General features: G+C 38.1%; 1 protein-coding gene across 1 annotated transcript in view; it reads right to left on the reverse strand.

Moving 5' to 3' along the window:
• Positions 1 to 403: 403 nt before the first annotated feature.
• Positions 404 to 14,495, reverse strand: part of LOC122787360 (retinal homeobox protein Rx1-like) — a 101,204-nt gene continuing 87,112 nt past the window's right edge. The window contains exon 4 of the mRNA XM_044054016.1: positions 404 to 953. Coding sequence (XP_043909951.1) covers positions 510 to 953 — 444 coding nt within the window. The 3' untranslated portion in view covers positions 404 to 509. The remainder of the gene's footprint in view (positions 954 to 14,495) is intronic.

Here is a 14,495-nt window from a genome sequence, read left to right on the forward strand (position 1 = left end):
ACATCTGTTACTGAGCAGCCTGGACTCAGGTTCAGTTTCTCCGACTATCAGATACCTGAAGAACATGTGTATCCAAGTCGAGATCAGAATTTTCTCATTACCATGTAGTTTGAACCACATATTTCTCATTTATCTTCAAGAACTGCCTGCCCATAAATATTAGCCTGCTTTGCATTGATTGAGTGAGAGTCTTGATATGTGCATATGAAACCAAGTTTCCTGTCATGGGTATCACTTTTTGCTGATACTGGGAAAAATGGGCAAAACAACATTCTGTAGCTCACTTAACTGGGGTCGTTGGTTGCTTGCAGATATCTTATAAGTCTATTGCAAAATGATGTAGTGATTTAGTAGGAATTTGACTCACAGTGTTTACTTTATTCATGGATTTGTTTTTGCTATTTACATGTTTTTTTCACATGCTTCACACAATATCATATGATATTTTAAGTCAACAAAAAGTTATGAAGTGAAGCAGTTATTAACCCACTGATGTCTGTAACACTGTGTCACATGGGCTGCCATGTTTTGTCAATTGACTGAATGTGCTCCTTGGCTTTCATTCTTAATGAGGCAATGCTAGTGCTTCTTTGATCCACCTCTTCGAGTGGGTACTTGTCAACGAATGTGGTGGCACAAGGGTAAGCCGTCGGGGCCATTGACTGCATGGCCTGGGGCATAGGGGGTGCAGTGTTGAGAAATGAGTGGGTAGGATAACCAGACTGAAGTCCCTGGGTAGGGCCCATGAAACCTGGAATGCTATGTACTGCTGTGGCACCAGAAATAGGTGATGAAAGCCATGGGTCCAATGGCAAGGCATTTGTCATAGGTGCAACACTGGTTGGCATTGGTGGCCTGTTGAAAGAAAGCACTGGGGCATCTTGTAGTTTCATTGTACTGGCTTCCATCTTCTCCTGCCTTCTCCATTTGGCTCTCCTATTCTGAAACCAGACCTGGAACAAAAAGAATAAATAATTAGATGCAATATTGACATTTTGTGTTCTTAATTCTCTTTTAAAAGTAATTTACATACTGGAAATTATAAATTATCTAAGAAAATAATTAAAAAGTTGAGCTGACGGGGTACAAAAAATCATTTGTTCTGAATTCACTTCTTACTAACAGTAAGAAAGACCAGCCCTGTTACATTATGTGTTTAATGGTGATACTGCAAAATACTGAAATTTAAAGCTGAATTTTTGTAGAAACGCAAGGCACTTTTATCATTACACAATCTATATGGAATACTGCAAAATATTGGAATCTATGCTTCAGATTTTAAAGTAAAGATATTTTCATGCAATGTGATTATTTGATTATATAAAATGTAGTTTAATGTCTTGATTCAAGAACATGCACATCTGAAATTACATGCACATTAAGACCATGACGTACGCATCAGTAATGAATCGTGCAGCAAATGATACATGAAATGGGAAAAGCGGATTAGAATGATATGTATGTATATGTGTATGTATGTATGTGTGTGTGGTGTGCACATCTGTCAGTCTGTGCATGTATGATAATAAATGAAATATTAATGTTTCAAAAGGATGAAAATTATGTAAGCATCAGCAAATGAGTTTATTAAGAAAATGATGCATCTGAACTGATGTGTGTAACAAAAGAATGACCAAATCAAAAGTGTGTATCCAGAATGATGCTACTAACAAAATGATACATTTTAGAAGGAAAACCAAAATGCTTTAGCATATATTTTGTTTGTATATCAGTTTTGTTTTCAAAAATAGATTTTTTGGCACGCAGTGCATTACATATGACTACATGGTGTAATAGCTGCCAAAACTAATTCCTGATAACAAATGCTGTTTTACCTATACATAGTAATATTTACCATTTTTGCATGAGCAAAGAGTCAAATGTTCTTCTTTAAAAGCAAGTGTCATTATAGTGTGGAATCTATGGTAATGGAATGTGAAGAGACTTTGCAAACTGAAAAAAAAAAAAATTTCCCCTTAGTTTTCCTGTACCTATCATACAGCTCTAAGCAAAATAAAGTTGTACATGTGGTCTTTGTCTGCTAACCAAGGTCTCACATATTTAGTAATGCTGTACCTTCTCAATCTGAAGGCTGGTGTTTTATCTCAGGTAAGAAGTGAGGTCATGCAAGAAGCTCTGATTTTAGAGTACAGTGTATAAGGATGCTGTACCGGTAGGGTGTGCCAGTCTTCGGACAAGGTATTAAAGCATACTATTAAAATATAGTCACTTGTACCAGTCACTGTGCTGGTACTGTTCTGCAAAACATCGAAGAATAAGGATTTTCTTTAAAAGAAGTTTTCACAGCAGTTTGCTGAAAATTCGATTCCATAAAATTGTTAGTAATGATTACATGACAAGTTACAGGAGGTCCCTGTTGAAGTGTTAGTAACTGTGTTTATTTTTCATTTATTTATTTAGAATGTAACATTTAAATCTTGGTATTTTCAAGAAATAACTACTGAAAAATAATGTAAAAGCTTCAGAAATGCAATGTAATGTAATATGACCAAACCAGTGACAAATACAGGCTGAAAATAAATGTAGCAACAGTCTTGACAGTATAAACACCAAAAATTAGTGTACATTCCTCTTCCAGACTCATAGCACTCACTCCCAAATCATTGAAACCTCAGAGACTCTGTATCACATTGCCAAATCTGGGATGGCAACTGATTCCAGAGAATGTAGATGACATAAGAAAAGGTCAACCTGCTTGAACTTTTGGAATTGCCTCTGGAATGGACAACACCCCCACACAAGATGCCCTGAGCTGCCACACTGGGACATAGGGATTCATCATTTCCTTTTAATAAGCAGGATTCAGGTTGTATAAAGCCCAGAAGGTAAGCATCAAGATTTTAATCATGCAATAAGCCATGAAAGCAAGTCAGTGCAGATCCAGCAGAGCTGGTGTGATATGACTAGCCAAACAAGTCCAAGTTATCAATCTGGGTGTAGATTTCTGAATTTTATTCGGGCAAAACAATTCATCATCTAAGAGCCCAAGGTAAGACCATTGCACTAGTCTAATTGTGACAGCACCAGTGGATTCACCACAGTCAACCAGTCTGACCTAGGCAGACATGGTTTAATCTAAGCTATATCTCTAAGATGAAAATAAGGATCCTTCAGGGCCACTGATAACATGATCCTGAAAGTCATCTTGTCATCAAGGATAACACCCAGATCGCATACACGAGAAACAAATTACAAATAATGTTACCACAGATCACCAAAGCTGACAACACTAGGAGGTTATACAGATGGATGGTAGCTTCATTAGTAGTGACTTTGTCTTGGTTGAGTTGAGTTACCGACAAAGTTAAGCATCTTCAGTTTAAGACAGACCTTAAGCAGTTTTCAAAAGAGTTGAAGTCAGCTCTAGACTCAAAAGGAAGGAAAAATACCATTGAGTAACATCAGCATACAATTGATAAGAAAGACCCTTCCAGACAATGATTTTCCCAACAGGCAATATATACACTCTGAATAATAAAGGAAACAAAATTGAGCCATGAGGTACCCTGTCCTTCAAAGAGTGGAAGTCTAATGAGTTTATGCGATACATCAAGTGTAGTTTGCCACCAGAAAGACATGACCTGAAATAGTTCAAAATAGTGTCTGTGGTACCATTGTGCCATTTCAGGCACTCATTTGAGATCTTCTGAACCACTATATCAAAGGCTGCAAAGAGATCAAGCAAGATTGAAGACTGAGTGTAGTCTTCATGGTATACCTCAACCTAAAACTTGACTGACAAAGGAAAAACAGATCAGAACACAATAGAAAGGAATGCAGCTGTGCATAAACCTCCTTCTAAATAATGTTAACAGAAAAGGAAGGTTAGGCACATGCCTGTAATTCTTCAGGATGTTTGGCGGCAAGTATTTTTTTGAGAATTGTAGTCACCAACACCCCCTTCAGGATAGGTGGAACCTCCCTTTATTTCATACAGAATAGAACATAGAGATTTAAATCAATGAGGCAGGTCTTTATCACTCATGTAGGTGTATGTCATAACAGGTCAGGTGCCAAGCTGAAACCATGTTCATAAGACTCTGTAACTGATCCAGCTCAGATGTCTTTACATGGTTGTCATAAGATTCATCAGAGACAGAGCTAATGTTGGAAATCCTGATGGTAACAAATTATGCCACCTCCTCAGATTCTGCCTTAAAAAAATCTATGTGTTGCCAGACAAGCTGAACTGTACAATCTGTTGACAACCTGAGAGTGTGTGCTGGGCCAATTCAGAGTTGTTGTGATCTCATTTGATATGAAGCTCTTTTGATAAGGTGCAAATAATATTTGTCACAGAACAAGTGGCGTGATATGGAGGCAGTATTTTGTGCAGTACTAGTGACTATTTGAGATGATGCAAGCAGACCTCTCAACTATATCTGCTTTGGAGGAACATTCACATTTTCATGTCCCTGTTTTAGAGTTATGTTCCTATTTTCAGGATTGATTTACCCCTTCACACAATTTTCTGAATCCCACTCATCACATGTGATTTTTAAAGCTGTCTAACACACAGAAGACTGCACTACATAACCAACATACTAGTGGCAATAAAAATTTAAAGAATGAGGACACACATCTCCCTTTTTTTGAAGCAACAATAAATTACCCTTTGCTGTAGAATTTTGCAGTGCAGTTCATCAGAGTCTACAGAGTTTACACTCTGTTTGATAATGTGCTTATATTATTTCCATTGTTTTTGTCATTCTCTGATTTTTTAATGTGTATCTGAGTAGTATTCTTCATTCCTACTGGAAATAAGAAGAGTTATATGCTTGGTATACCCATTTTATGCTAATTAGATAGCCAGATTTTTAGCTGGATGTACCTATTTTTCAAGGGCCTTTGTTCCTATTTTCAATGTCTAAATGATGAGACGTATGGCTATAAGCAGAGCATAGTGTAGTATTAATGACTATGTGATATGGTGCAGACAATGCTTGGTGCAGTACTAGTCATCATGTGACATGGTACGGGTAGCATTTGGTGCAGTACTTATGACTTTGGAGCATGGCTTAGATAATGTCAGTTGCAGGACTAATTACTGTAAGAGACAGTCCATGTAATGCTTAATAGAGTAGTAATGGTTGTTTGACATGGTGCAACAATGTTTGATGTGGATAGACAGTGCAGGTATATCTTGGTGAAGTACTAATTACCATTTGACATGATGCAGGCACTGATTGGTGTACAACAAATGAATGTGTGGCATGGTACAGGCCATATATGGTGAAGAACTGATGAGTGTGTGACATGGTGTATAGTAGTAATGAGTGAGAGACTCAGTATATATAGTGTTTAGTGTAGTACTAATAAATATGGGAGGCAATGCAGGCACTGCTTACTACAGCGCTAATAACTGTATAACATGGTACAGGCAGTGCTTAGTGCAGTAATAATAACTGGGTGAAACAGTGCAAGTAGTGATTGCTGCAGTACAAATGAGTGTAAGAGACACTGGAGGTGGTGCTTGTGCACTTCTGACTGTGTAACTTGGTATTTACAGTACTTGGTGCAGTGCTAATGCCTGAGTGATCTACTGTGGACAATACTTAGAGCAGTACTAATGGCTGTGACACATGCTACATTATAGATGGTGTTTAGTACAGTATTAATGAATGTGTTTTTGGTGCAGGCAAGATTTTGTGGAGTATTAACAACTATATTACACAGTGCGAGCAGTGTCAGGTGCAGTACTAATTACTTTGTAACATGGTTCAGACAATTCTTGATGCAGTATTAATGTCTATGTGATATGATGCAGACAATATTTTGTGCAGCATCAGTGACTGTATGACATGGTACTGATGATATTTGGTACAGTACTAATGACTGTGATATATGCTGCATCAGTGACTGTATGACATGGTACTGGCGATATTTGGTATAGTAATAATGACTGTGACATATGCAGCATCAGTGACTGTATGACATGGTACTGATGATATTTGGTACAGTACTAATGACTGTAACATATTCTGCATCAGTGACTGTATGACATGGTACTGATGATACTTGGTACAGTACTAATAATTGTGACATATGCAGCATCAGTGACTGTATGACATGGAAGAGTGATATTTGGTACAGTACTAATGACTGTAACATATACTGCATCAGTGAGTGTATGACATGCTACTGATGATATTTGGTACAGTACTAATGACAGTGACATATGCAGCATCAGTGACTATATAACATGGTACTGTGATATTTGGTACAGTACTAATGACTGTGACACATGCAGCATCAGTGACTGTATGACATGCTACTGATGATATTTAGTACAGTACTAATGACTGTGACATGTGCAGCATTAGTGACTATATAACATGGTACTGTGATATTTGGTACAGTACTAATGACAGGGACATATGCAGCATCAGTGACTGTATGACTTGGTACTGAGATATCTGTTACAGTACTAATGACAGTGACATATGCTGCATCAGTGACTGTATAACATGGTACTGTGATATTTGTTACAGTACTAATGACTGTGACATATACAGCATCAGTGACTGTATGACATGGTGCTGTGATATTTGGTACAGTACTAATGATTGTGACATATGCTGCATCAGTGACTGCATGACATGGTAATGAAGATATTTGGTATAGTACTAATGACTGTGACGTATGCAGCATCAGTAACTGTATGACATGGTACTGATGATAGTTGGTACAGTACTAATGACTATGACATATGCAACATCAGTGACTGTATTACATGGTACTGTGATATTTGGTACAGTACTAATGACAGTGACATATGCTACATCAGTGGCTGTATGACATGCTACTGATGATATTTGGTACAGCACTAATGACAGTGACATATGCTGCATCAGTGGCTGTATAACATGGTACTGTGATATTTGGTACAGTAATAACGAAAGTGACATATGCTGCATCAGTGACTGTATGACATGCTACTGATGATATTTGGTACAGCACTAATGACAGTGACATATGCTGCATCAGTGGCTGTATAACATGGTACTGTGATATTTGGTACAGTACTAATGACAGTGACATATGCTGCATCAGTGACAGTATAACATGCTACTGATGATATTTGGTACAGTACTAATGACAGTGACATATGCTGCATCAGTGACTGTATGACATGCTACTGATATTTGGTACAGTACTAATGACTGTGACATATGCTGCATCAGTGACTGTATTACATGGTACTGTGATATTTGGTACAGTACTAATGACTGTGACATATGCAGCATCAGTGACTGTATGACATGGTACTGTGATATTTAGTACAGTAGTAATGATAGTGACATATGCTGCATCAGTGACTGTATAACATAGTACTGTGATATTTGGTACAGTACTGATGACTGTGACGTATGCAGCATCAGTGACTGTATGACATGGTACTGATGATATTTGTTACAGTACTAATGACAGTGCCATATGCTGCATCAGTGACTGTATGACATGGTACTGTGATATTTGGTACAGTACTAATGACAGTGACACATGCTGCATCAATGACTGCATGACATGGTACTGACGATATTTTGTACAGTACTAATGACTGTGGCATATGCTGTGTCAGAGACTGTATGAAATGGTACTGATGATATTTGATACAGTACTAATGACAGTGACATATGCAGCTTCTGTGACTGTATGACATGGTACTGCAATATTTGATACAGTACTAATGACTGTGACATATGCAGCATCAGTGACTGTATGACATGGTACTGCAATATTTGATACAGTACTAATGACTGTGACATATGCAGCATCAGTGACTGTATGACATGGTACTGACAATATTTGCTACAGTACTAATGACTGTGACATATGCAGCATCAGTGACTGTATGACATGGTACTGCAATATTTGGTACAATACTAATGACTGTGACATATGCTGCATCAGTGACTGTATGACACGGTACTGACAATATTTGGTACAGTACTAATGACTGTGACATATGCAGCATCAGTGACTGTATGACATGGTACTGACAATATTTAGTACAGTACTAATGACTGTGACATATGCTGCATCAGTGACTGTATGACATGGTACTGCAATATTTGGTACAGAACTAATAGCTGTGACACTTGCATCAGTGACTGTATGACATGGTACTGATAATATTTTGTACAGTACTAATGACTGTGACATATGCTGTATCAGTAACTGTATGACATGTTACTGCGATATTTGGTACAGTACTAATGACTGTGACATATGCAGCATCAGTGACTATATGACATGGTACTGACAATATTTGGTACAGTACTAATGACTGTGACATATGCTGCATCAGTGTCTGTATGACATGGTACTGACAATATTTGGTATAGTACTAATGACGTTGACATATGCTGCATCAGCGACTGTATGACATGGTGCTGATGATATTTGGTACAGTACTAATGACTGTGACATATTCTGCATCAGTGACTGTATGACATGGTACTGGTGATACTTGGTACAGTACTAATAATTGTGACATATGCAGCATCAGTGACTGTATGACATGGAAGAGTGATATTTGGTACAGTACTAATGACTGTAACATATACTGCATCAGTGAGTGTATGACATGCTACTGATGATATTTAGTACAGTACTAATGACAGTGACATATGCAGCATCAGTGACTATATAACATGGTACTGTGATATTTGGTACAGTACTAATGACTGTGACACATGCAGCATCAGTGACTGTATGACATGCTACTGATGATATTTGGTACAGTACTAATGACTGTGACATATGCAGCATTAGTCACTATATAACATAGTACTGTGATATTTGGTACAGTACTAATGATTGTGACATATGCTGCATCAGTGACTGTATGACATGGTAATGAAGATATTTGGTATAGTACTAATGACTGTGACGTATGCAGCATCAGTAACTGTATGACATGGTACTGATGATAGTTGGTACAGTACTAATGATTGTGACATATGCTGCATCAGCAAGTGTTTGACATGGTGCTGATGATATTTGGTATGGTACTAATGACTGTGACATATTCTGCATCAGTGACTGTATGACATGGTCCTGACAATATTTGGTATAGTACTAATGACATTGGCATATGCTGCATCAGCGAGTGTATGACATGGTGCTGATGATATTTGGTATGGTACTAATGACTGTGACATATTCTGCATCAATGACTGTATGACATGGTACTGGTGATACTTGGTACAGTACTAATAATTGTGACATATGCAGCATCAGTGACTGTATGACATGGAAGAGTGATATTTGGTACAGTACTAATGACTGTGACATATGCAGCATTAGTCACTATATAACATGGTACTGTGATATTTGGTACAGTACTAATGACAGGGACATATGCAGCATCAGTGACTGTATGACTTGGTACTGAGATATTTGTTACAGTACTAATGACAGTGACATATGCTGCATCAGTGACTGTATAACATGGTACTGTGATATATGTTACAGTACTAATGACTGTGACATATACAGCATCAGTGACTGTATGACATGGTGCTGTGATATTTGGTACAGTACTAATGACTGTGACGTATGCAGCATCAGTAACTGTATGACATGGTACTGATGATAGTTGGTACAGTACTAATGACTATGACATATGCAACATCAGTGACTGTATTACATGGTACTGTGATATTTGGTACAGTACTAATGACAGTGACATATGCTACATCAGTGACTGTATGACATGCTACTGATGATATTTGGTACAGCACTAATGACAGTGACATATGCTGCATCAGTGGCTGTATAACATGGTACTGTGATATTTGGTACAGTAATAACGAAAGTGACATATGCAGCATCAGTGTCTGTATGACATGCTACTGATGATATTTGGTACAGTACTAATGACAGTGACATATGCTGCATCAGTGACTGTATGACATGCTACTGATATTTGATACAGTACTAATGACTGTGACATATGCTGCATCAGTGACTGTATGACATGGTACTGTGATATTTGTTACAGTACTAATGACAGTGACATATGCTGCATCAGTGACTGTATAACATGGTACTGTGATATTTGGTACAGTACTAATGACTGTGACATATGTTGCATCAGTGACTGTATGACATGCTACTGATATTTGATACAGTACTAATGACTGTGACATATGCTGCATCAGTGACTGTTTAACATGGTACTGTGATATTTGGTACAGTATTAATGACAGTGACATATGCTGCATCGGTGACTGTATAACATGGTACTGCGATATTTGGTACAGTACTAATGACTGTGACATATGCAGCATCAGTGACTGTATGACATGGTACTGTGATATTTGGTACAGTACTAATGACAGTGACATATGCTGCATCAGTGACTGTATAACATAGTACTGTGATATTTGGTACAGTACTGATGACTGTGACGTATGCAGCATCAGTGACTGTATGACATGGTACTGATGATATTTGTTACAGTACTAATGACAGTGTCATATGCTGCATCAGTGACTGTATGACATGGTACTGTGATATTTGGTACAGTACTAATGACAGTGACACATGCTGCATCAATGACTGTATGACATGGTACTGACGATATTTTGTACAGTACTAATGACTGTGGCATATGCTGTGTCAGCGACTGTATGAAATGGTACTGATGATATTTGATACAGTACTAATGACTGTGACATATGCAGCTTCAGTGACTGTATGACATGGTACTGTGATATTTGCTACAGTACTAATGACAGTGACATATGCAGCATCAGTAACTGTATGACATGGTACTGCAATATTTGGTACAGTACTAATGACTGTGACATATGCAGCATCAGTGACTGTATGACATGGTACTGACAATATTTGGTACAGTACTAATGACTGTGACATATGCAGCATCAGTGACTGTATGACATGGTACTGCAATATTTGATACAGTACTAATGATTGTGACATATGCAGCATCAGTGACTGTATGACATGGTACTGCAATATTTGGTACAGTACTAATGACTGTGACACATGCAGCATCAGTGACTGTATGACATGGTACTGATGATATTTGGTACAGTACTAATGACTGTGACATATGCAGCATCAGTGACTGTATGACATGGTACTGCAATATTTGGTACAGTACTAATAACTGTGACACATGCATCAGTGACTGCATGACATGGTACTGATGATATATGGTATAGTACTAATGACTGTGACATATGCAGCATCAGTGACTGTATGACATGGTACTGACAATATTTGGTACAGAACTAATAGCTGTGACACTTGCATCAGTGACTGTATGACATGGTACTGATAATATTTTGTACAGTACTAATGACTGTGACATATGCTGTATCAGTAACTGTATGACATGTTACTGCGATATTTGGTACAGTACTAATGACTGTGACATATGCAGCATCAGTGACTATATGACATGGTACTGAATATTTGGTACAGTACTAATGACTGTGACATATGCAGCATCAGTGACTGTATGACATGGTACTGTGATATTTGGTACAGTACTAATGACAGTGACATATGCTGCATCAGTGACTGTATAACATAGTACTGTGATATTTGGTACAGTACTGATGACTGTGACGTATGCAGCATCAGTGACTGTATGACATGGTACTGATGATATTTGTTACAGTACTAATGACAGTGTCATATGCTGCATCAGTGACTGTATGACATGGTACTGTGATATTTGGTACAGTACTAATGACAGTGACACATGCTGCATCAATGACTGTATGACATGGTACTGACGATATTTTGTACAGTACTAATGACTGTGGCATATGCTGTGTCAGCGACTGTATGAAATGGTACTGATGATATTTGATACAGTACTAATGACTGTGACATATGCAGCTTCAGTGACTGTATGACATGGTACTGTGATATTTGCTACAGTACTAATGACAGTGACATATGCAGCATCAGTAACTGTATGACATGGTACTGCAATATTTGGTACAGTACTAATGACTGTGACATATGCAGCATCAGTGACTGTATGACATGGTACTGACAATATTTGGTACAGTACTAAGGACTGTGACATATGCAGCATCAGTGACTGTATGACATGGTACTGCAATATTTGATACAGTACTAATGATTGTGACATATGCAGCATCAGTGACTGTATGACATGGTACTGCAATATTTGGTACAGTACTAATGACTGTGACACATGCAGCATCAGTGACTGTATGACATGGTACTGATGATATTTGGTACAGTACTAATGACTGTGACATATGCAGCATCAGTGACTGTATGACATGGTACTGCAATATTTGGTACAGTACTAATAACTGTGACACATGCATCAGTGACTGCATGACATGGTACTGATGATATATGGTATAGTACTAATGACTGTGACATATGCAGCATCAGTGACTGTATGACATGGTACTGACAATATTTGGTACAGAACTAATAGCTGTGACACTTGCATCAGTGACTGTATGACATGGTACTGATAATATTTTGTACAGTACTAATGACTGTGACATATGCTGTATCAGTAACTGTATGACATGTTACTGCGATATTTGGTACAGTACTAATGACTGTGACATATGCAGCATCAGTGACTATATGACATGGTACTGACAATATTTGGTACAGTACTAATGACTGTGACATATGCTGCATCAGTGTCTGTATGACATGGTACTGACAATATTTGGTATAGTACTAATGACGTTGACATATGCTGCATCAGCGACTGTATGACATGGTGCTGATTATATCTGGTACAGTACTAATGACTGTGACATATGCAGCATCAGTGACTGTATGACATGGTACTGTGATATTTGGTACAGTACTAATGACTGTGACATGTGCTGCATCAGTGACTGTATGACATGGTACTGACAATATTTGGTACAATACTAATGACTGTGACATATGCTGCATCAGTGACTGTATGACATGGTACTGACGATATTTGGTACAGTACCAATGACTGTGACATATGCTTCATTTGATGTTGATACAGTATAAGTGAATGTGCTTTTGAAACAGCAGCATTTTGTGGTGTACCAGTGAATGTATTACATGATGCAGGTAGTATCTGGTGGAGGATTAATAACTGTGTGACATGATTCAGGCAGTGCTCGGCGCAGTTCTAATGTTTATGTGATTTGATGCAGACACTGTTTGGAGCAGCATCAGTACAATACATGGTGCAGTCAATATTTGCTGCAGTACTAACGACCGTCAGACACAGCACTGGTGGAGTTAGATGCAGTGGTAATAATTGTTACATGGTACAGGCAGTGTCTATTGGAGACCTAATGTCTGTGTTACACATATGCAGTTCTTAGTTTGGTACCAATGAGTGTATTGCATTGTGCAGGCAGTGTTTGCTGTAGTACTAATGACTGTCAGACACAGTAAAGGTGGAGTTAGTCACTATTATTCTACTATTATTCTACTGTTATTATTATCTAGTATTCCACTTATGAAAAAAGGCAAAGCCAACTGCCTGAATGACTACTGGCTAGTTGCATTGACTCCCATAATGATGAAATGCTTTGAGAGAATGATTATGAATCTTATTCAGTCAGTTACACCTGATACAATGGATCCCCTGCAGTTTGCATACAGCCTGAATAGGTCGACAGAGGAGGCAGTCAGTACAATACTGCATACCGTTCTTACTCATTTGGAGAATAAGGACTGCTATATTCAACTGCTGTTTATTGATTATAGTTCGGCCTTCAATATGGTGATACCAATGAGGGTCATTAATAAGCTGCCCATACTGCGTGTCCCATCATCTCTTTGCAATTGGGTCTTGGATTTTTTGACAGGCAGACCACAGTCAGATAGGCTGAGGAATAACATTTCTAAATAATAATAAATACACAAACTTCACAAGGCTGTGTGCTGAGTCCAATGCTGTATACCCTCTTCACTTATGATTGTGTTGCTTCTCAACATGATACCACTATTTTCAAATTTATGGATGATACAGCAGTCATTAGTCTGATCTCTGGGGCTGATGAGTCAGCATATAGGAAGGAAGGGGAGAACCTTGTGAAGTGGTTTCAGTAATCTCTGTCTTAATACCAGCAAACAAAAGAGATAAAAAGTGATACATGGAGAAATAGATGGCATCACTTACCATTATATATTGGTGAGTCTGAGGTGGAAACAGTGGCTACATTCAAATTCCTCAGTATTAACATCTCTGAGGACCTTACCTGGACTCATAACATCACAGACCTGGTAGGGAAAAGCTGGCAGTGACTCTATTCTGTAAGAAGGCTGAGGACGTTTGTCATGCCCAACACCATCCTCAGCAACTTCTACAGATGTACACTTGAGAGCATTCCTTCCCACTCTACTATAGTATGGTTTGGGAATAGTACATTATGGGATCACAAGGCTCTGCAGTGAGTAATAAAAACTGTGCAAAACATCATTGGAGTAATACTCCT

This window comes from Protopterus annectens, chromosome 13.part0 (genome assembly GCF_019279795.1).
Source record: "Protopterus annectens isolate FY-2018-M chromosome 13.part0, PAN1.0, whole genome shotgun sequence".
Lineage (NCBI taxonomy): Eukaryota > Metazoa > Chordata > Ceratodontiformes > Protopteridae > Protopterus > Protopterus annectens.